Here is a 21,871-nt window from a genome sequence, read left to right on the forward strand (position 1 = left end):
ATACACGCACGAGTCAGCATAAATGTTCCTTTTTGTCCGATTAAAAAAAAGAGTGGAACAATTTGACTCTTAACTTTGTGACCTCGCATGTGATATTTCAACCTAATAATTTTGTTCTCACAATTTGGCAAATTTATCATAACTCCGTGACTTATTTGTTGTGATTTTACCAACGTGCGATCACCACATTGCAACATAATTTTTTAACTTTGTACTTTATTTTCACTGAGTTTTCTTTGGTTTGGACGCTCTCGCAAATGCACTGAAAGGACGCCACAATCACTATTTTTGTCTAAATGGGGCTTGGCGGCGTTCATTATTGGAGTCTTGACGTTCTTTTAAAACGTCGTGCTTGCAACTGCACTCCCTTTGCCCGAAATCAAACATCAGGCAAATGAACGTGTTTGCATAGCTTCCTTTAGCCAACGGTGCTCATTCGTTTTATGGCTTTAAATCAACTTGCCGTCCAGCAGGACAGCGTTGAAGCGTGAAATTTGACTACATCGCAAGAGAAAGTTGCTACAGTTTCACGCGCGTGTTCTTTTAAGGTGGACATGTCTTGAGCACGGCCAATAGAAAAGCTCCACATTTTCTCTTGCTTTTCATTAACGTTGGGTGGACTGAAAAAAGAAGCAACCAAAAACAAGTTGGAAGGTGGTTTCGCGTGGGGTACTGGTTCTGGAATTCGCCCTAAAGCTTTCCGATGACTTAGCATGCGCCTGATTGGCTGAGCGAGGGAAGATCATCCCAGTGAAGGTCTTGGCCTGCTACGGCTCTCCTTCATTTCCCGTTTCTCACGCTTTCTTCTGTTTGTGTCTTGTGTGTGTAAAAAGTATTTTAGTGACTGAACTGAGTAGTACTAGGTTTTGAAAAGAACAAAATTAGGTTCCCAGTTATTTCATGAGTAGCATTCAGTAGCTGTATAAGAGACAGGCATGTTATCACTCAGACATAACTTAAATTTTGATCATGCCTGACCTGGATTCTTTTTTGTACTCACCGCGTACAGTAGCTGGAAACAGTTGCATGCTGGTCGGTCACCACCAGGGGGCTCCAGGTACCACATTTCCTTCCGCCAAATGTCTTGAAGGCTCTTTATCCAATTGGATCAGTCAAAGAACAGGATGCATGCCTAATAACATAATCCTTAGCCGAGAGGAGCCTAACATCGATCCGCTGCCTTTCATTTCGCTTATGAAATATTGATATTGGCTTCTATCTGGTCCTGCGGATGGCAGCATTTCGTCTTTTTTCCAATGAGGGCAGATTGAATTGCTGCCTGTTCTGAAGTCGAAATTTCCCTTTGACTTGAAGTCCTGTTGCAAGTGAACAGCGCGTCAGAAATGAGATCACTTGGGCTACACTTAATAATAAAAATAAAATAAAAAATAAATTAATTAAAAAAAAAACTTGTGCTCCACTTTGCTAGGCAGGCACAGCTGCAGGTGTTTTGAGTTCAAATGGATCACGAAGATCAGCTGTGATTCGATCAAGCATGGCGGAAACGTGCAATAAGAGTCGACCTTTTCTCTCTGCACTTACCTTTGTGTTGCGTTCTGTAGAACTTATTTGTGTCGCTTTTTATCTTGTTTTATCTGCCAAACAAATGTCGAATATTGACCAGTCGCGTGGCTCTTCTTCGCTTTCAGAATGTGTGCCTCGCCTCACGAAAGGCAACAAATGCCGTCCTCTGCTGGTTGGAAGTGGACATTGCACCCTATAACATTTTCTCCCGCTTTTGTTATAACGATGAATAAACGACATTTTTCCTGTGTTTATATTTTTTATTTTTCTATTTACAGTACATCATACATTGATATCAAGCTGAAGTACTCTTTAGATGCCTTAGTATTAATACAGATGCTTGAAAACTGGCAGTTTAAAAATTATATGAAAAAATGTGAAAACAATCGGGACAAAATGATGTGAAAAAATAGGTTTTACGCTTACGGCTTCTCGCTCCTCTACGGGTGCAAAACGCTGATCGCAGGCGTGACAATTGTGCCACAATTTTTAACCAATCACGAGTCGGACACTGGGTTAAAAAAACGGGAACACCCATTTGTGGCTACATCTGAACCATATTCCCGTCATGTTGCCATGGCGGCGTTGGGCCTGTCGTGAGGCTTTTTAACGAGGAGGAGGATAGGAAGGAAGAGCACCTCCGATCAATATTTCCAACCTTTGGCCAAAGACCGCACAGCCGCTAATCAATTTGCTGCCACGATACACCGCACATGGCAATATTAGAAACAACTAAAGACACCCCAACGCGGAGAATAAAATCCACCGCAACAGAAAAGATGACATAAAAATAGTGATCATTTACGACAACAATGAACCGACTCAGACTGAAAGAAAGCAGCAGCAGATGAGACAACGAGGCACATCTGGATCAGACGAGAGTGCCTGCGGGGAGCTGATGGCCTGATAATCGAGAGCTGACGAGAACACCACGAAATGACAACCGAACGACTTGACATGACACGAAAAAAGGGACAAATATGAGGCAAACATGAAAGAAAGAAAAACACGGATGACAATTCCCGCATCGGTTTTCTCTTCTTCCTGCCACATTACGAAAGCTTGCCGGCTTCATTGCCAATTGTTCTTAGATGTCAATGTGGACGCTTGGTTGTCGATATGCGCTTAGCGACTTGCCGGCGACCACTCCAGGGTGTCTGTCAGCTGAGATAGGCTCCAGCTCACCCACCACCCCAATAAGGACATTTAAGATGAAGAAAATGGACGTTAAAATATTCCAATGAAAAGCCACGTTATTTTTCCAGGCTGGCAAAAGCGTGGCAAACGAATGAACGCTTCACATGCTAAGCTAAGCACTTTAGCGCTCGCCCGCGGGGGGTTTTAGCGCTGCGGTCTGGGAAACGCTGACTCGGGTGCAAAGGGAAATTAGATTAGCAGCCGCAGATGCAAACGGTGCAGCGTCAATCACATTTGCGCCGCGGAAAAAAGGAAGCAGCCTATTAGATTAAACACTTGCCCACATCCATAAACGACTTGTCCGCTGGCAGCAAGCAAAACGCATTCGATGCTCAGCGTGCACTCACTTGATTTACTCTGCAAACAAAACAATCCAAAGTAATTATACAATTTGTCAGGATTGGAAATACAATTTCGATTCTGCTCTTTAAAATGTCGTCATTGTGACTGTGAGGTCAGAAATTGAAATTATGTCATTCTTAAATCATTCGCTGCCATTGACGAATATAGACGTCATAAAGTATTTATTTTTTTTACCGGGGCTGGTGGTGATTGAGTTAAAAGTGGAACGTTCGTGTTAGGGTGGATGTGTTGGATGGTTTATGTTTAAGTTTAGGAAGTTAGTGGTTTGAGGTCACGGTTCAGGTTTAGGGATTGGGGGACCAAAGGTTAACGTTCATGAACAAGGAATAGAGGGCAAGCGATTCGGAATTAGCAGAGCTGGGAAGTCCGTCCCAGGGGCGCCCATTTTTGGGGCGGAGGATGTGAGGTGACAAATGTTTAAAAAAGGGCTGGACAAAGCAAGGCCGGAGGTGGATTTAAGTCCCGCCCACTAATCGGCCCTCATGCGTGTGACGTGGTCGCGAGGCGGCTAAAAGTTCATCTGAACGTACTCGGCGTTAGTGGCAAACAAAAAACATTTTCTTCGAACGCGTCAACAGCGCCACTCCCAACTGTACGTCGAAGAAGAAGGCTCGTTAACCCATTTCGGTTTGACGAAACACTTCCATCACAATGAGCCCATAATGAGGTGAGCGAATTTGAAGACGAAATTAGCCAGCTAATGATCTTAAAATTAATTTCTGCGCTTAGCATCTTTCCCACGGCAACATTTTTTTTTTTTTTTTTTTTGGTAACAGTGTCGGGGGGCTGACAATTTCTATGAATAAGGCCTGAGGGTGGGGGACTGACGGGCAAAAAAGGGTCAAGTGCCCAGCTTTGGGTGTTTTAGGTTTGTAGGTTTAAATTGGGAGCTTTCGGGTTTGTGTTTGGGAGGTCATGCCGGTCAAGGTTATCGTTTAGAATGGAAACATGAAACGAGGTTCGAGGTTGGACTGAATTCCTGCTTTGGAATGTTTGCGAGTTTCAGTCGGCGTGTACGCACACAGCAACGTTCTTGTGCCTCTCCCAGTAGTGACAATCTTCGGGGAAGCTCCAGGCCGCCGCCGACTCCTTGTGGCGGCTGACGGCGTGAACCACAAAAGCGCTCATCTGCTTCTCCAGGACGTCCACCACGGCGGGGGCGTTGCCCTTGCGCGCGGCGCCCTCCATCGCCGCCCGCACCACGTCACCGGGCACCGTCTGGGGCCGGGTGCTGAACGACACCACCAAGTTGATGTTGTTGACCTGCAGAACCTCGAACCAGTTGCGGCCCACCACGTGGTGGAAGCGCTCCCCGGCCCTCCAGTTGCGGTACGTGCTCCCCGAGTGGTTGATGAGGCGCAGCGACCAGCTCACCCAGTCGTACTTCTTGACCAGGAAGTCCAGGAGCTGCTGGGAGGTCTCCTGGAGGTTGTCGCTTTGCTTCTCCTGGAGGAGGTGCTGGACATCCATTTTGGCCTGCTCCGGGAAGGCGTCCACGCACGACTGGATGGCGGTCTTCATCCGGAGCTCCATCTCATCCATCTTGCGGCTCCATTCTTGGATTTTGTCTTCTTCTTCTTGGTGATTTTGGGTCAAGGCCGTGTGTCCCATCAGAGCGATGAGGCCCAAGCAGAGGAGCTCCTTCATGCGCACGCAAAAGTCCTCCAGGAGGCGGCGGTTCCTGGAGACGTACCTGACAAAACATCACATCAACACGTGATCAATCGGCTCCGACTTTACGACGTGGCACTCTACACCAAACAACGTTCCGACGTCGGATCGGTGTGTTGAGAGCTTCAAGGCCGAGCGTACCTTTCCACCACGTCCAGAATGGACTCGCCAAAGCTGCTTTTGCCCATGAGTGCGTGGTAGAGCACAAATAAATTCTTCTCGCCGCCACTCCTGGAGAAATGCTCCAGGAATAATTTGGTCTTCACCTCCCGGAACTGCGGCTTGGCCTCAATGATGTCCATGTACTTCCTGAACTGATTGCGGAGGTTCTCCTCCACGGCAAAGTACTGCGAGTCCAGCCGGGCCTTCTTGATCTCGCAGTCGATGTCCTCCAGCTGGCCCGAGAGAATGTCCAGAGAATTGCGGACGGTCAGGAACTGCTCCTTGACGTAGAAGACCTCCTTGCTGTGGACGTTGTCCAGAGCCAAACGCAGAACCGGAGCGGCCGCCTCGCACAGCGGGAAGAGTTCGCCCACCGCGCCGGCCACAACTTCGGCGCCGCGCTCCAACATGTCCATGGCCGCCTCGATGGCCTCCTTCTTCTGGGCCACGACCTTCTCCAGGGGGCTGCTCATGGTCTGCGAGACAAGAAAAAAAAATTCTCATGGAAGATTTTCCAGCGATCGTTTTCTTTTCTGAGTTGCGCCTACAGCGTAGTACCGCGTTGTGCCACAACAGGGGGGGGCAGCACTGAGCTCTTGTGGCAAAGTTGCAGCGCAAAAAAAGCAGCCTGAAGAAGAGTGAGAGAAGTTCCCACATGAACTGTGCGTACGCGTGATGTTGTGATGCAATTTTGCGCTCATTTCTTGACAGCAAGAAAGCTGCCAAGAAACACTCGATAAAAGTTTCTTTTAAAAACGCCTCAGTGTGGTTTCAGACATTTCCGAGGGCTATGACTGCCATCAAATTATTATTATTTTTTTGTTATTCTTTTAGAAGGAATCGGAAAATTTCGGTGCATCTCCCTTCTTTTCTTGTATCAGCGACAACGTCCGGTCATGCTATCGTCAGAGCAGTTGAACCGAGCTTCACCAGGCCAAAGAAACAACAACAAGAAAAAAACGAGTGCAGGAGAGAGAGCGTCTTGTTACTTTGTTGTTCCGCTTTTTGCATCCATTATTTATGCCGGCAGCAAAATTCCAGAAGCTGCCGCTGCGGATTCAAAAAGTCACTCATCTTTCAGCTAATCAGAATCACCTCATTGACGCGCCTTCTTTCATTTTTTTTTTTTTTAACGTTAGGCAATCAGCCAATTAGGTTTACCGAAGTATCGTGCCGATTTGCTCAAAGTAAGGCGTACAGATGCAATAATAATTTCTGTTGACAGGTTTACGTTCCTCACCACACTCGCAGCAAGTGGAATTTGCAACACATCTTTAAGGTCTTCAAACACACTTTCAAAAATCATACAAGCACATTTAAAAACATTTCAATGTATTAATTCAACAAAGTAATGATCGTTCCTAAAAGTTGTACCTTATAAATTGAACGCACAGCTGTGGCTCTCTGGAGGCATAAAAAGCAGGATTGGAGAGGCTTGACATTCAAGAACGAGGATCAATTGAAAGTGCGTCCTGTTCTTCTTCCAATTTTAGTGTCAAACAAAAAGAGTGCAGCGCCATCTAGTCCTCAAATGTGGATTACACCCAAAATAAAAGAGAGGCGAGACAAAATAGTCAAGAAGTGCGCAAAACAAAACAACCAAAAGATGTGAAATTGGAGGACCACAAACCGAAGGGCATCTCGATTTAAATGCAGGAAGTAAAAGTAAAACCCCCTCAGGAAAATATTCAAGTACACATACATATAAAAAAAAACAAAAAACAATTGAATGTTAATTAGTTATTATTAAAGCTGATATGTCACGGAGCGGTGAATGCAGCAAATTCTTATAAACAAATAATATGCATCGATGGAGCACATTTTAATCATGTGGAACCGATACTCGGTACTTTTTCGCATCCTTTTTTTAGTGGGGTGTGGTTGCACACGTTTCGCCATTTTCAAGCCTCATCACACCATATTTTTTTTAATCATTCAAATATGGCACATTAAGAAAAGTCTTCTCTGTTCTGCTTCAAATGTCAAAGACATTTTCACTTTACGGGGACTTTAAGTTGAGTAATCAAGTTAGAATACGCCACTGATTATGTTACAGCTTCAACCACGACAATCGTTGGGATGTGCTCCAGAGCTGGTGATGTTTTCAGAAACAAAAATCATAAATAAAACACAACACTGAAGGTAGTGATGTCATGCACACAAAATGGAGGCTGTGCGTATGCGCGTGCGTGTCCTTGACTGGATGCGAGCAGCAAAGGCCGCGGGGGGGAAAACAACTCCTTAACATCCAGAAATCATCACACCTAATCAAATACGAGGACGATTCTGGTTGTCAAAAAATATTTTATAAAAAGAAACCAGTAAGTGCGCAGTGGGCGCGCGCATTTACGCGTGTGTGTGAGGCCCCCAGTTGACGTCACCACACCCGCTTGGCGATCATTTTCATCGTCTCCAGTCCAGAAAAGAACATTCAGCACATTCTTACCTCTGCGTCTTCTTTTTCACGTCGGACAAGTTGTTTGGTGGAAGATTGTGAGCGTGCTTGCTTGTGTGTGTGAGCAAATCTGCACGGGGAGGGGTCCCAAAGAAGAGAGAGAGAAAAAAGAAAGGAGGGAGGGCTGAAGAAGAGATGCAAGGGACGTGAAAACATTTTGCTGTCGTGGTTCGTCCGAGGTGGATTTGAATGTTTCGGGCTTTTATCTTATTTTATTTATTTGTCGCTTTTTTGTGGCTGGGGGCAAGGGGGGGGGGGTCACCTTCAGGAGCCTCTTGGAGGTGTACAACATCACGCAAGCCATGGAAGGTAAGAACAGGACCTCATTTTTGTTTAATATATGATTGCGCACATGTTAAAAAGGAATAATCGGGTGTGTGCTGATATTGAAGCTTGTCACGTGCGTGAGTTGTCCACCATCAGGTTTGATGGCATCTTTTTTTTTGTCGTTGGGCATGGCATTCATTGAAGGAATATATGTGGCTTAAATATTGTATTTCCAAGATGGAATAAGATGGTTTTATTTTGTAATTAGCCGCAGGTGATGGCGCAAATGCTGCTTGAGGCGCAAAAATGATAAACGAAACACACACGCACACACACCACCGCCACCCTGCACCAAAAATAAATCCCGATAATGACGCAAATCCTGTCAGATATGCGCCACAGTCCAGGCAAGCAACATCAGTCAACTGGTGACTTATTTTTCATTTTGTATTTTTCTTTCTTTTGTGACTCGTGACCCCCTTCAGGGACGAGCAGCAGAATTGTGCGGGTCAAATCAGCATTTGTTTAGATGAGAAGATTACGCGCGATTGGAAGCAGTTCATCCAGTTCTTAACGGAGGCTTCAGCACTCACTATACCTTCTTGAAATGTTAAATAATAACTACGGTAAAGCTCAATTTGGTTCATGACATATATCAGAGTATACAGCAAAATACCGTAAATTTGTACTCGGATATATATCAGACTATGCAGCAACTGAAAAGGATACTGGGTGTGTATGTGGCGGATAATATGTGGACACAGGTGGACTGTTTGGAGATGTGGGAAATAGCAACATCTGGCGGACATATTGAGAAAGTGCAGCCCCGTGATCCACTCATTGGGGATTCACGCACATCGTTGGTGTCACCCCTAAAGGATCTCACATCAAAATGTGGCTAATTTCACATTTTTTCACAAGTCTGGACTTTCGATCAGGCCCGACGAGCGACCGAAAGAAGACAAATATTGTCCAACTAAAGTGCTGAAAATGGCTTGCTATGCAAGATAAATGGATTGACAAAGTGGCCGTTTTTTTAATTTCATATAAAGAAGTAATGTTTTTAGATTGAAGATCAGCGGCTATGATAATTGATGGATAATGTTATTTAAATAAACTTTGCCTTAAATGCAGTACACCTCACGTGACCTTCACACCCTCCATCCATTTTCTTCACCTCTGAGCTTAATGTTGAGGGTTGCTGGAGCCTAACCCAGCTGACTTTGGGCGAAAGGTAGACGACATCCTGTCACCCGGGACTGGTCGCCAGTCAGTCAGTCTTTCACACAATGAACAGATGCACTGCTGAGAGGATCGGATACCCCGGGAATGTCTCCCCGCTTAGGTGTCCCGGGCACGTCCCACCAGGACGACGATGGAGTGCCTGGAGTCCGTCTTCCGGGTCACCCCCCAACCACTTGATCATCCCGCTCACCCGAGGCAGAAGAAAATGGATGGATGGATGGAAGAACAGGCGTCATTCCGAAAAACAGCACCCTCTCGTGGACAAATAAGAGACGACACCTTCGATTGATACGTTTCAACCTGGGAAGCCGGCAAACCAAAAACTACCAATCGGCCTTTTATTGGTGTCGTTTGAAATATAATTTATTTTTTCTGTAAATTTTTGTATCAGTAGCGAAACTTCGCTGTGTCGGACACGCGAGCTTCAAAGTTTTCGTAAAATAATTCACACATCACAAGGTGGCCTACGTTAGCTACGTTTTGATACTTTAGAATGATTGGTCAAAGTATTTTTAAAAAGTAAATTTCATTTGATTTTACATACATACTGTGCAACTCAAGTATGTGCATTAGGTACACATTAAGTCAAAAAAAAAGTTCATTATGTTTGTGCACATATTTTTAAAATTGTACATTGAATAGTAAAAAACAAATCCCATGTAGACATGTACACAGAATCATGTGTCACTTTCATTTTAATTTTATGGAGCATATTATTAGGCACACTTGGACCGTCTAGTGATGAAAGCCCATTTTCATTAGCTGCAAATATTTTTCTTTTTAAGACAAAAACTTCACACTTCAGTCCAAGTCAACGGAACCAGATGGCTAATTGAAGAAATTTGGAGAAAGTCACAGTCCACAGCACAAGGACAGCAGTTTTGTTTTCATTGTCAACTGGCCATGAATCAAATTTGTTAGCTTGCAACGTCGTATCACTTCTTAGATCACATCAAATAAACATTTTCAAGGTCACACACCGTAAATTTAAAAATAGTTTGGGGAAGATGGAGATCTTGGTGTATTGGGCTCACATTGTCGACTTTCTTTAAACATTTTCTTTGCACCAATACCATGTCAAAGTGTCTTCGGGCTGGCATTGCCAGTGTCACGGCTCAACTGTTTGGCCAGTTTGGTCACATGATGTTGGCAACGCAAACCTGAGGGCACTTTTAAATCAATTTCAGCACAATCCGGTCGCAAACCGAGCGTCTCCGTCTCGTTTCAGGCTGCAGATGTCCCTAATTAAATGTCCACTAAGACCAGACGGCAGTTAAGGCGAGAAAACAAAAATCACTCCCAAAATCATGTATGCAGACTTGTATTTATTTGCAATGGTGCGAACAAAACGTGCACGAATAAAAAAAGCCAAACAGCCCGACACAATCAAACAGCCAACATGACAAACGGAGGCATTAATTCAACGTTTTAACACCGCATATGTTTAAAAGACAGTGACAACTGAGAGCAAGTCTCACCAAAATCAAAGAAAGAAAATCAAGAATATAGACATTGAGGCACCACTGGCTGCAAAAAAAAAAAGTTATTTAAAAATATAAAAAACAATTCAACCTGAAGTGGCCGCTGCTGCTTTTGCGTTTGGAATAAAGTGCCCATTCAACAGAAAGTGACCAACTCAGCACGAGCTTCAATGGCCTTTCCTTTTTTTTTTTTAAGTCATTCTGCAGAACGTGGAAGGAGGTGCTTCTTAAAAAATAGTGTTCGTGGGACTCAAGCGGCATTCTCATCAAGTCGTGTCATGAAAACCACTTTTAGTGTTCAGGTATGAGCGCCACACGACATAAGCGCATAACATTCGTCTCACGTAATAGCTTGGTTTGTTTTTGGTATCGCTCATTTTCACAACATCGCAAAAGCCGCTCGGGATTCGGATAAACTGGAAATTGTTGTAACAAAGAACATGGTGACGCTTAGTGGGTGGTCCCACAGTTAAGAACTACAAATAATTGACAGGCGCCCGCCTAAGCATTCAAGTTGTTCAAAACCCACAGCGGCGGGCAAACTCAAGCGCCACGTTGGGACTTCAAAAATGGACAAACTCAGAATGTGTGTGTGTGGAGGGAGGGAGAGGGGGTAAGCAAGAGATGCCATATTTTAATTGCCGCCACGGCGGACGACTGGTTAGCGCTATCGATTGGGGCTCCGGTCTTCCTGTGTGGCGTTTGCATGTTTTTGCATTTCCCGTTCCGAAGACGTGCATGGCAGGTTCACGGGACACTCCAAATTTGCCGTAAGTGTGATTGTGAGCACGAGTGGTTGTTGGTCTTTGTGTGCCCTGCGGTTGGCTTGCAACCAATTCGGGGCGGCGAGCCGACTGACCAAAGACGGCAGGGAGAGGCTCCAGCATGCCCCGCGCCCCTCATGGAGGACAAGCGGCTCCGATAAAAAGGGGGGGGGGGGGATTTTTTTATTTGGACCGTTTAGGATTACTTGAAATTAATTAACTCAACGGCTGCCACGGACGCTTGCATTTGGCAACGACGACCAGCACAGGCCCATTTTTCAACAGGCGGGCGGGTTGGACTGTCTCACCCGGCTCGTCTGTCAAATTCAAACTTGTGCATTTGAACAAACTGGCAGCAGGTGGCAGCCTTGCATCACTTTGGAAAGGAGATCAGCACAGCTTTTAAATGGAAAATAAAGATTAGGCAGCCATTGTGGACAAAAAAAGGTCAGCGATGTTCAACTTCAGCCATGTGGGGAGTCAACATCTTTTTGTTTAGGCGTATATTATTATTTAGCCATCGAAAGCCCTTTCTCAGTCTTGTTTTTGATTTGGAGGTTGAAGTGCCACAGCTTCAAAAATATTAACGCCAAAGCTTTTCTGTCCGCTTGAAATCAGTGCGTGATCGACTGCCTGTTTCTAAAGAACAGAAACAAATTCTAGTGAAATTTTACTTTCTGGTTTGGCGCAAATAAAGGCGGCAGAACCTAACCTCGAACGATCAGTCCAAGGGCTTGCAAACGGCTGGCAGTCGATGAGTTAAATAAGTACTTCATTTGGAGAAAAAAAAAAATAACGTAGACAATCTGTAACATTTTTGCCCATGTGTAATTTCTTGCAATAAACCTATCAGCTAATTCTTGAATGAAATATATCAAAGAAAAATCCCAACCACCAATTCGAGGAAGGGAAAAAAAACGCTTGACGACGTAAATATGAAGTGGCCGCACTGCCCGTCATGCAGGACGTGCGTACGCGACTTTGCCCACCGCTGTCGTAGAAGCGAACGACGACGACGACGACGCGTTCAGCGGCACATGCGCAGCGCCTGCTGCATCTTGTCCTGAACGTTCTCCATCTTCTCGGCCCACTCCTCGCCGAGGCCGGCGTCGTCGTCGCCGATGACGGCGGCGTAGCCCATCAGGGCGATCAGGCCGATGCAGAACAAGTAGGTGAGGCGCGTGCACAGGCGCTCCATGGCCCGACGGTCGCCACCCGAGTGCTTCAGGAACACCTCGAAACAACAACAACGCAGCGTCAAAACCACTTTCCCAGTGACGGGCAAGCCCTCGATGACGTCCGGTCGCCGATTCCACCGTCGCGTTTAGTCGTGCTTGAAAATTCACGTCCATCACTGTTGGTCAGCGGAGAATATTTCCACCCGATCAAATATACAGGAACAAATGCGAGTTGGCCTTTTCCCCGTTCAATTTTTGTGTAACGAGAAGGAATTTGTCCTACATTTAATTTGACTCTCTTAAACAAACCAAAATAAAACATTTGTTTGTGGTTGGTGGCGTCGCAGGATTGTTGCAACGAGGCACGTCTGCTTTTAGAAAGCAAGCATCTCCTTCAAAAAAGAAAGTTGAGTTACGTTACGCGTCTCACGCAAGGCGGCCAACGCCGTCCTCTGCTACTTTGAGTTCGACATGGTCGCACGGCTTTTAGCCTCAACTGTTATTTGATATTTTGCCGTATTTGTAATGTTATGGCGTTTGGGTTTACGTCAGCGTGGTCTGCGACTCACCTCCAGGATGGGCCGGCTGAAGAGTTTGGGTTTCCCCACCACGCCGTCGTAGAGCGTGTGCAGGTTCTGGTCGCCCAGGTCGTCGGCGTAGGAGCGGGCAAAGTCTTCCTTCTTGCGCTCGCTGTGCTCGGGCCGAGCCTCCACCAGCTCCATGAACTTGCGGAACTGGTTCTTGAGGTTCTCCTCCACCGAGGCGTACTGGCTGTCCAGCGTCTCCTTCTGGATGGCCACCAGGGCCTGGCGGTTCTTGCGCGAGAGATCGTCCAGCGCGCGGTTGACGGAGCCGAACTCGCGCTTGAGCGTGCGGATGTCCTCGTCGTCGATGTGGTGCAGGACCACGCGCATCAGCGAGCCCGCCACGCCGAAGATGGGGTTGACCACGGCCGCCGCCGACGAGATGGTGGCCACGCACTGCAGCACTTTCACCACGCCCTGCTTCAGCTTGGCGTGCTCCTCCACGATCTCCTCTTCCATCTCGGCTGCGAGAAGGGACGAGACGGTCATCAAGTATGGATACGACCCGGCCGCACCCCCATCGGACAGAACCATACGCTCATCGTGGGACCAGATAGGCAGGAGGGGCGCCAAAGCACTACTTTCTTTTTCTTCCGGTGTTTGAATTGTGGCGCTTGACCCGAACGGATCGCAGCTCAAAGATGATCCGTTTGCGTCACGAGTCCATCATAGACGGAACGGACAGAAGTCTGTCACTTTGCAACACAAGATCTTTTTTTAGCCGCAAATAAGAAATGAGCCTTTCATCTGCGCCAGGAAGGTTGCCTAAAAGTATCTGAAAAAGTGACTCAGATTTAATTTCTGTGAATTCAAGAGTAGAAAATGAAGACTTGACAATTGAAATACGATTTGCAGAAGCTACCTTAAATGTGCTTAAGTCTCATCCCACTGACATCTGCCGTCTAATTTGAAAAGCTGGAAAAAAAACGATTTGGATAAGCATTTATCCCCCCCAAAGTACTTAACTGTCGAAAAAAAAAAAGAGGATTATTGTATTATTTCAAGTCAACATTTTGGGAAAATGGATACTTTGACCAAACAGATTCCGCTCGATCAGATGAAAGTCAACCGAAATGTTTCCAAAAAGTTGTTTGATTCTTTGCAGAGAGTTGACGACTAAAGTGTCAGCGCACGCTTGCAACATTCATGACTGCAGCTGACACGCAAGCGGCACAAAGGCAACACAAATCTGACGTCGTTGAGCCGATAGCCTCGGAAGCATCACAAACATTTCACACACACTTTCACGGGGGATTCCCAGTGAGCACAGACGCTTACACGCTTCGGTCTTTTTTGCCTCCTTCTTTCCTGGAGCTCCCACTGGAACAAGAATGTCGCTGGGCACCGTCCTGCAACGACACAAGAAAGAAGAAAAAAAACAAACAAAGTGAGCGAAGAACAATGTGGAGTCATTTTTGACTTCCGGTGAGGAAAGAGTTAAGCATGAGCCTCTCCCGTTCCGCTGCAGCTTTTTTCTTTTCAGCACCAGGTTGCTGCGAGCGCACATCTTCGAGCCGCCGCGACAACTTTTAGTGGGTCGAGCCAAATGAAAAACGACAGAGCAGATCTGTGACGGAATTTTGAGCCGCATTTCTTACGCTACACCTTCATGAACAGCCCTCAACAGCTTGATTACGCGTCCAGAGCCTGCAGGGCGTGTTTGGATTGTGCATTTCTTACTCCATGCGTCCACTAGAGGGCAGCAAAAGGGTCAGCACTCACTCTTGATTTCAGCACCACCACCAGTGGACTGAAAGCAAACGCGTCAGAATTCAGGGGCCAAATTAGGCAGCACAAAAACGGAGACACTCAATGGAGACATTTTTTAATAGCTAGTTTGTGTGACTTCTTTTCTTCTATTTGCTAACTCCAGTTTCATAGTGGCATGAATGTATTGTAATTGTTTTCTTGTTTACACAGATGATGAGGTTGAGGCCCATTCCAGTGATGCAACTCAAGATGGCCGCCATTTCAGATGATTTGATGCAAAGGAAGAATGCGAAACGCAAAATGACTGCCATTTAATATTGTTTAACACAAGTGAGGTAAGCCAAGCTAATTCCAAACGACAGCAAGGAGGTGAGCCAAGTTGAAGACGACGGCCATTGAAGAGGATTTGGACAAAACCGAGGAGATACGTCTTTTTTTTTTTTTTTTTTAAAGCATGCATTTTTTAGATTAATGTATTGATTGAAGTTGGTGATGAGGGAAGGGGCACAGACTAGCACAACTTGCAGAAATTGATTTCTGAAAATCAAATTTAAGACCGTGACACAGGAGGTGAGCTGAATTCAAACTGGCCACTATTTAAGATGCGCAACAAGTTGAGGCGACCTCACCATGGCAACCATTTCATGATTCATTTGAAATCAAAAGTCAGACAGTCAAGGGGAGCAGAGTTCGAGCTTGCCACCATTAGAAAAAAAAGTCTGACCATCTCAAAACGTCGTCCATTCAATAGGCTTGAACAGACAGCTCCAATATCGTTTTCTATTAAATTGCTAGTCATAAGTGTGACATTATGATACACTGGTTCCATTAAATGTAAAAAAAAATAAAATAAAATAAATGTCACCCTCTAAGTGACTTCGTGTACGAGCAGGTGTTTCTCACCTGAGTGATGGAAGAAGTCACTTGCTTTCAGCAGCATTTAATTGACTAGTTTGCTAAATATATAAATGGACATATTAACAGTGAAAACACGGGAAAAGGTCTTTAAATGTGACATTTGTCTCAAATCCAAACAAGGAAGTGAAGGGCAGCCTCCTGACGTCACTTGTTACCAGCTCGACAGCCATCTTGAAAACTCACTCCCAAAACAGAAAAAAATAGCAACAAGCTAAGCTAATTAAAACAACTCAAATTTCAATCTTAAAGTTAGTCATTTCTAAATCAAATGACATTTATCTTCCACGTGAACATTGACGAGGCGAGTTTGTTGGACAGAATTTCTTGTGCCATTTAGGCAGTTGACGCGCACACCCTCGAGGCTCATTATCTTCAAACAACTGCGACGACTGTTGCCAAAAGACAACAATCAAAAATCTTGCGGTCTTGTTAAGTGTTTGTGGTTGCTTCGATAAGGTCAAACATCCGCTTTGCTAAAGAATGGAGGCCCACAGGCCGGGTGAGGTTCCTTCCTGCCTGCTTTGGCTCCCTCTAGCCGCGCCTCCATGTTTGCTCCTTAACGCACAACCGTGGCCTGACCCGCTTGAAAATGCGGCAAACACGCCAAATTAGCCAGGAAAACTCGTCCTTTTCGGTACCAACGCATACCACACCGTCTCCTTTTGGGATCCCAAGCAATATTGGCCAGCATTAGCAACGAAAGATGTGCTTCTTTCTTACCTTTTAGTGGCTGACTTCCACCTTGGGACGTCTATCCGACCGCCCAACCTCGACTGACTCTTTCTTCTTCCCAGCAATCCCTGCAAAATGGACACGTCCATGTACATTCGACATGTAGGGGGGGGAATATTGGCATAAACCATCATTTAAAGGTCTACAGATTCACCCAAAGGCGTAAAATTGTTATTTGGAACCAATTAGAGCCATTTTTCCAAGTGCCACTTGAAAATGCTACATTAAATGACTGAAATATTAACGCCCCCCCCATCACATTTACAGCCATCCCCCCTTGTTGTGAAGATATTCTGGTCCATTCCGCATTCAAATAGTCGAAACCAAGACCGAATTGTTTTACTGCGTGCAGGCGAACTCCAAAAAGAAGACTTTTGAGCGCCTTGCCAAAGCCCGCGGCATCTTTCAGACACTAACAAACACTCCATTCATGATATTTATAAGTCCAAGAAATACTTTAGCATTTCAAAAGTGCTTGGCGACGACTTTCAAGCAAGCAAAAGTCGACAGTGCTGAGGAAAAAGACGAAACTTCTCCCAAAAGGTGCGCAGGCAGGTGCGTCCAGATGATGCCAATGGGACTTTCCCCTTGGCTTTAAATGAGTAGAAAAAAATATAAAACTTTCTAAAAACACAGCAAACATACAAATGTTGCCGTAAAAATGCGAGTTCCGCCGGGAAAAAAAGGAATATTGAGTCCGTTTTCATCCAGAGTCCGCCGGGAAGCGCACCAACGAAGCGCGCAAGCCACTGGAAGTTGAAACTTGATCGATTTAGCGTCTTTAAGCCTTCTGAATGCTCAAATAAACGTGGAAAATGAGTATTAGTCCTGCTTGGAAAGCATGTCACTGCTTCACAGGCGAATAATGTGACACAATTGAGCCTTTTAACGCGCCCTGCCAGCCAGTGGCTGCGCGCGCATGCTGCCATCTGTTCATTCGCCGCCGCCTTCTTCTTCTTTCTTTATTCGGCGCACGCTCGACAAAAAAAAAGAGGTGTCCCATAAATCTTGTAGAGTGCAAAAGCTACAGAAAGCAATCTTCCAATTAAAGTGACTTCGTGGCAGTTGGAGCTGTTTTGCCCCACGGCCCTTCTTGTGCATGCAAATAAGATACGCCACCTTCACCCAGGCGCAAATGTCAGCGTCGTACCGGCTACACAAATAAAGTGGGAAAAACGCGATCATTCGCTCCGTCAGACCTGAGATGTTGGATTCGGAGCTAAAATCAAGACCCCTGCTCTGCCAAAACGAAGTGCACCTGTCCCGTTGAACAGCTGTCGAGCGGATCCGATTGCACGTGCAAACAAAATTCGACAACAGCAGGCATGCAGTTGGTTGCAACTGCAGCTCAGCTGTCTGCTGCTTGATTGCACGCCTCATACTTGCGTTCGCTTAAATTAAGACCGGGGTTGGGGTGCTTTTGCTTTCTAAAGTCTGAAAGCCCGGCAAACCTGCAATGAGAAATAAGTGTTCAGTTTATTTATTTGAAGTCTTTCGTAAAATGCTCTTTAAATGTATTAATTTTTCCAATGACAATTTTTTATGCATGGCATATACATTTTATCTTTTCATTATCAAATTTTGGAGATTGAAATGTATGGTATAAGTGTATTGATTTTTTTAAATCTCCCTGTGCATGCAGCGTTGAAACAAATGTTTTGTCTGTAAACAACACTTGAATAAACGTAAAAAGAAAAAGGCGTCTTTTTGCATTTTTTATAGCTTGATAAGTGCACCATGAAACAGTAAAACACAAAACGAACGGGTTTAGTGAAAAGCTTTTTAAAACACGCTCAGGACAGGTGCAGAAAATGGTTAAGCGGCTCTTTCAAAATACTTGCAGGTCAGAATGGTGGACTAGTGGTTGCACATCTGCCTCACAGTTGGGAGGATCGGAGTGCGGGGTTCCGTTCGAATATAGATGACTTTTATCACCAACATCTTAATCGTCACTTTTTTTAGATAAAAATGCAAAAAATTGACGGAACGCCAACAAAATGTTGTTGAGCTAATGTAATAACAGATAATGGACGATAGGGGCACTGTTGGGCCGTCATTTAAGAGTAACATTCGAATGACTTTAGTACTTAATTAGGTGATCTCAAGATGTGCCAGGACTCCCCAGGTTATCACAGATCGTACCCTCAATGTATTGTGATCGTTTCTTTTTATTTTTGCCAAATTTGTTTCTGTGGCGCTCTGCTAAACTCATTATTGGTAAATTCTGAAAGGGAGGACAACCACAAGCATCTTTGGAAAGATTTTTATTCAAACTGCCTGCAGACAAAAGTAAGGAAACTGGTGAAAAAGGCCCAAAATACAATTATTTTATTTCATGTTAAATATTTTTTAAAGTATGATTTACATTTTGGTAGTTGTGAAAGTTGTCTTCCTGATGTGTTATACCGCCCCCAAGTGGCCAAGTTGCACACAGCGACGGTCGTTGCAATGAATTCATCAAGATGCTCAATTCTGTATGATTGATTGTGTTAACAGTATGTTTTATAAAGTATAATATTTCAATGGCAAATGCTGAGTTAAGGGAAGAGTTATACATTTGTATATTTGCGGTCGGAGTCTAGTGAATATTCTCAACTCCACCCAAAAATTAAAAAATTAAACATTTTTGAATTTATCTTTGCATCCCGCTACTGTTGACGGCCAACTGGTTGGGGACAATTGAAGTGAACAATTCCCAACACCACCTCAGTGTTGTTTCTCATCAACTACACAAAATTCCCCCGGGTCCCCCTCTGTCGTCCCCCGGCGGCTCAGGGTGGCGGTACGGCGGGGGTCCGCTCAGGTGGTGCTGATGTGCCATTTTCCTGGCGTAGTACCTCCTGGAGGAGGCTCGCCACGCCTCCCGCTGCTGGGCCTGCGAGTCGTGAGGCAAGTCGCAAATGGGTGTCCGCCGCTTCCTGTTGCCGGTGGTCAAAGGGCGGCAGGGCGCAGCGGGGTAGTGGGAGGACGTCGTCACGGGACGGAAGTGGGCGGGGCGTGGCGGGGGGCCGGCCTGCAGACGGGCCACCTTGCGGGCGTAGTAGCGTCGGGAGGCGGCTCGCCAGGCGGCACGCTTCTGCTGCTGGGCCTCCTCGGGCAGCTCGGCTGTGGGGACTCGCTTTTTCTTGCTCCTGAGGACGACGACGGATGACACGAGTGATTGATTAATAATGTCTGTCTCTGTGCCACTGGTTCTTCTCGTTTTGACGTGGGTACATCTGATTTGCTTTGCTGATTTTTGAAAAGCTCGGCGTGACAAGTGAGACGTGCCTCTAGCTGCTTTCCACTAGATGGCGCCAAATTGTCCCATTTCAGCCACGAGTGCATCTGGCATCTGCTTCTCCCCCTCTCATTAAAAACAAGCGACATCTTCAATTTCTCATCATATATTTCAATGTTTACATAAATTTTATTTATTTTACGATGTACTTTTCATTGATTTCATAACCAAGACTATTTCCCATATTTCGTTTCATCATTTGTTTCCTGCGATTTAGAGGATTTATTATTATTATTCATATTTTTACTCAGGGATTTTTTTTGTGTTCTCCATGGGTTGAATATTTGGTGCCAAAATATACAATGTTGACGTCTCAATTGTTTAATGAGTCTGCTCTACTGAGAGTGACAGGCTGGCTGCATGGCGCCCGTTTCCACTCTGATGCCATCTATGAAGGCAGAAAATTTGTTTTCCCTCTATTCCGTGTTGTCAACGTTAATTGATAACAGCTTCATGGCGGACGTTACAGACGTTTTCTTTTTTTTTTTTTTGTGATTGAAGCGTTTCACCTCAGTTGCTCCGCCTCTGCCACATGTGCCAGTCCGTCGGCGTTGTCGCAGGTCATCACTTCTCTAAGCTCCAATTCTTAAAAGACGCACACACACAAAAGAGAGGAATCAGCATCAGTAGCTCCCGTTGCCGAGTAAACTGAAACTTATCATGATTATGGAGGGGGGAATTATTTGCTCACTCTCCCTAGGTATAGAAATGGAGGCTGAAATTTTAGTATAGTGACAACCCTATTTGGTAAACGTTACCTGCGTCCCAACAAGGACCGCCGCTTTGGTCCTGCTGCTCCGGCAACCTCTCCTCGGTCAGCTCCCATTTGACGAGGACGGCATCCACGTTGCACGGCTCCTCTTTCACGGTGACGCCGCCCACTTCCACAGTGCCAGTCGGGTCCGCTTGGCTGTGGGGGGGCGAGGGGAGCGCCAGAGAGGGGATGTTTGACGGAGGGCTGTCAAAGAGACCCACTGTGGATAAAGGACACAAGCAGGCTTACGTCACAAAAGTTAAAATCAAACAGAAGTCTGAAGTCTTGTAAGACAATCTTGCTCAGTCACATCATACAGTTGCACATTACTCTTCTTGTACGTTACAATCTACTCCCTCGTTACACATGTGGCTGCACCATCATGACCAAGAGGATAATCACAATTATTTTCAATATTGTAATTAAAAATGTAACATTGTAAAAAAATATATATACATAATTTTTAATGGACTAATTATCAACAATGTAAGACTTTTGAAACTCTGAAAATACTAAATACGCTTATTTTCTTAATGAATGTTTATCTCATTGGAGGCACTCGCTCTCCTTCTCCAACATTTTCTGGAATTTTTTTTCTCAAGATGCCAGGCTCTCATCAGACCACCGAATGACTTCACCTCTCAAATTGTGCTCCATTGTTACTCAAGCAGCTAAGAAAAGCCTTAACAATACGGCCCCTGGTGGTTGACTGACGATTGGTTATGCAGTAGATAACATTTTACAGATCAGGTTAATTCGGACGTGGCAGCCCCAATAGTGTTCCAGATTTTATTCATTGTACAGCTCGAGTATATCGTGATATGGATGGACGGACAGTCAAGACATTGAGATGTTCATACTGCCAACTTACGTACAGGAGAAAGTGAGTTCACACTGCTGCTGACCGGCGTCCACGCCACCGCCGTCGTTGTTGTCCCCGTGTTGCCCGTTGTCCGGCGACCGTTCGGGGGTCCCCCGGTCGGGCATCGTACACGAGGCGCACCCCCGACGGCGTAACGCGTGCAGCTCCCGCTGCAGTCTTGCGATCTCTTTGTCCCTGTCGGCCACCATCCGTTGGTACTCGCGACTGCGGCCGCTGGTGACGCTGTACAGCACGTTGACCACTGACTCGATCGCCAGCCGGATGGCGTTCTCCACCACCAGAGCCTCCTCCGGTCGCAGGCTGGTGTTCTGGGACAAGTTCATCGTCGTTTTCCTTGGCCTTTGACGGGGGGCGTGGTTTGTTTTGTGCCAGGCTCTAACGGCTAACGGCTACCAAGACGAGGATGCTAGCTTGCGGGCAGATCGGCCACTCGCGCTGAATGTCACATTTAACTCGTCAAACCGACGCTTGCCATCGACGCGAAAACAGAAACGCCCGAGAAGTTAAGCATAAAAAGAGTGCAATTGTTTTTCAAACGGTCGCCCTTTGCCCTCGCTCGCTTGCCTCCAGTCACCGCTTGTTGTCTTGTTGACACTTGATCGGCTGTCGGTTGGCCAGGCAACGCGACCACAGCGCCACCTGGAGGCCCGGATGAGTGGTGACGGAAAAGAGGAACGACAATGGTGACGACGGCTCGGAATAT

At 45.7% G+C, this 21,871-nt stretch overlaps 3 protein-coding genes and 1 long non-coding RNA gene across 5 annotated transcripts; 1 reads left to right on the forward strand and 3 right to left on the reverse strand.

The window, feature by feature from the left end:
- Nucleotides 1–1,830: 1,830 nt before the first annotated feature.
- On the reverse strand, nt 1,831–7,476 carry LOC148328460 (protein rapunzel-like). 2 transcript variants are annotated; one of them, XM_088306440.1, is made up of 3 exons: nt 7,364–7,476; nt 4,897–5,393; nt 1,831–4,777 (listed from the first exon to the last, which is right to left on the reverse strand). In XM_088306440.1, the coding sequence occupies exons 2-3, from the start codon at nt 5,388–5,390 to the stop codon at nt 4,087–4,089; spliced, it is 1,185 nt and encodes a 394-aa protein (XP_088162566.1). In that variant the 5' UTR covers nt 5,391–5,393; nt 7,364–7,476; the 3' UTR covers nt 1,831–4,086. The 2 variants fall into 2 exon arrangements, with proteins under 2 accessions (XP_088162566.1, XP_088162567.1); XM_088306441.1 differs by lacking the exon at nt 7,364–7,476 and adding an exon at nt 6,292–6,472.
- Nucleotides 7,335–17,951, forward strand: LOC148328461 (uncharacterized). Its single transcript, XR_015845577.1, has 2 exons — nt 7,335–7,681; nt 14,812–17,951. It is a non-coding gene; the product is annotated as an uncharacterized LOC148328461 (long non-coding RNA).
- rpz (rapunzel) lies at nt 11,593–16,401 on the reverse strand. Its single transcript, XM_088306442.1, has 4 exons — nt 16,240–16,401; nt 14,170–14,240; nt 12,877–13,355; nt 11,593–12,363 (listed from the first exon to the last, which is right to left on the reverse strand). Exons 1-4 carry the CDS (start codon nt 16,383–16,385, stop codon nt 12,157–12,159), a joined length of 903 nt encoding a protein of 300 aa, XP_088162568.1. The 5' UTR covers nt 16,386–16,401; the 3' UTR covers nt 11,593–12,156.
- A 547-nt stretch (nt 17,952–18,498) lies between the features above and the next one.
- LOC148328463 (uncharacterized) lies at nt 18,499–21,806 on the reverse strand. Its single transcript, XM_088307570.1, has 4 exons — nt 21,161–21,806; nt 20,290–20,505; nt 20,041–20,116; nt 18,499–19,382 (listed from the first exon to the last, which is right to left on the reverse strand). Exons 1-4 carry the CDS (start codon nt 21,489–21,491, stop codon nt 18,974–18,976), a joined length of 1,032 nt encoding a protein of 343 aa, XP_088163696.1. The 5' UTR covers nt 21,492–21,806; the 3' UTR covers nt 18,499–18,973.
- Between the last annotated feature and the right edge of the window lie 65 nt (nt 21,807–21,871).

This window comes from Idiotropiscis lumnitzeri, chromosome 10 (assembly GCF_059441095.1).
Source record: "Idiotropiscis lumnitzeri isolate Australia: NSW breed Sydney's pygmy pipehorse chromosome 10, RoL_Ilum_1.0, whole genome shotgun sequence".
Lineage (NCBI taxonomy): Eukaryota > Metazoa > Chordata > Actinopteri > Syngnathiformes > Syngnathidae > Idiotropiscis > Idiotropiscis lumnitzeri.

Coding starts and splice junctions, on each gene's coding strand:
- LOC148328463 (XM_088307570.1), bottom strand. CDS start 21,491: ATGAACTTGTCCCAGAACACCAGCCTGCGACCGGAGGAGGCTCTGGTG. Junction 20,506..21,160: donor GTGTGAACTCACTTTCTCCT/GTACGTAAGTTG, acceptor CTTTATCCACAG/TGGGTCTCTTTGACAGCCCT. Junction 19,383..20,040: donor GCAGAGGCGGAGCAACTGAG/GTGAAACGCTTC, acceptor CGTCGTCCTCAG/GAGCAAGAAAAAGCGAGTCC.
- rpz (XM_088306442.1), bottom strand. CDS start 16,385: ATGATGGTTTATGCCAATATTCCCCCCCCTACATGTCGAATGTACATG. Junction 13,356..14,169: donor GGCAAAAAAGACCGAAGCGT/GTAAGCGTCTGT, acceptor CCCTTCTCGCAG/CCGAGATGGAAGAGGAGATC. Junction 12,364..12,876: donor TCAGCCGGCCCATCCTGGAG/GTGAGTCGCAGA, acceptor TGTTGTTTCGAG/GTGTTCCTGAAGCACTCGGG.
- LOC148328460 (XM_088306440.1), bottom strand. CDS start 5,390: ATGAGCAGCCCCCTGGAGAAGGTCGTGGCCCAGAAGAAGGAGGCCATC. Junction 4,778..4,896: donor ATTCTGGACGTGGTGGAAAG/GTACGCTCGGCC, acceptor ATGTTTTGTCAG/GTACGTCTCCAGGAACCGCC.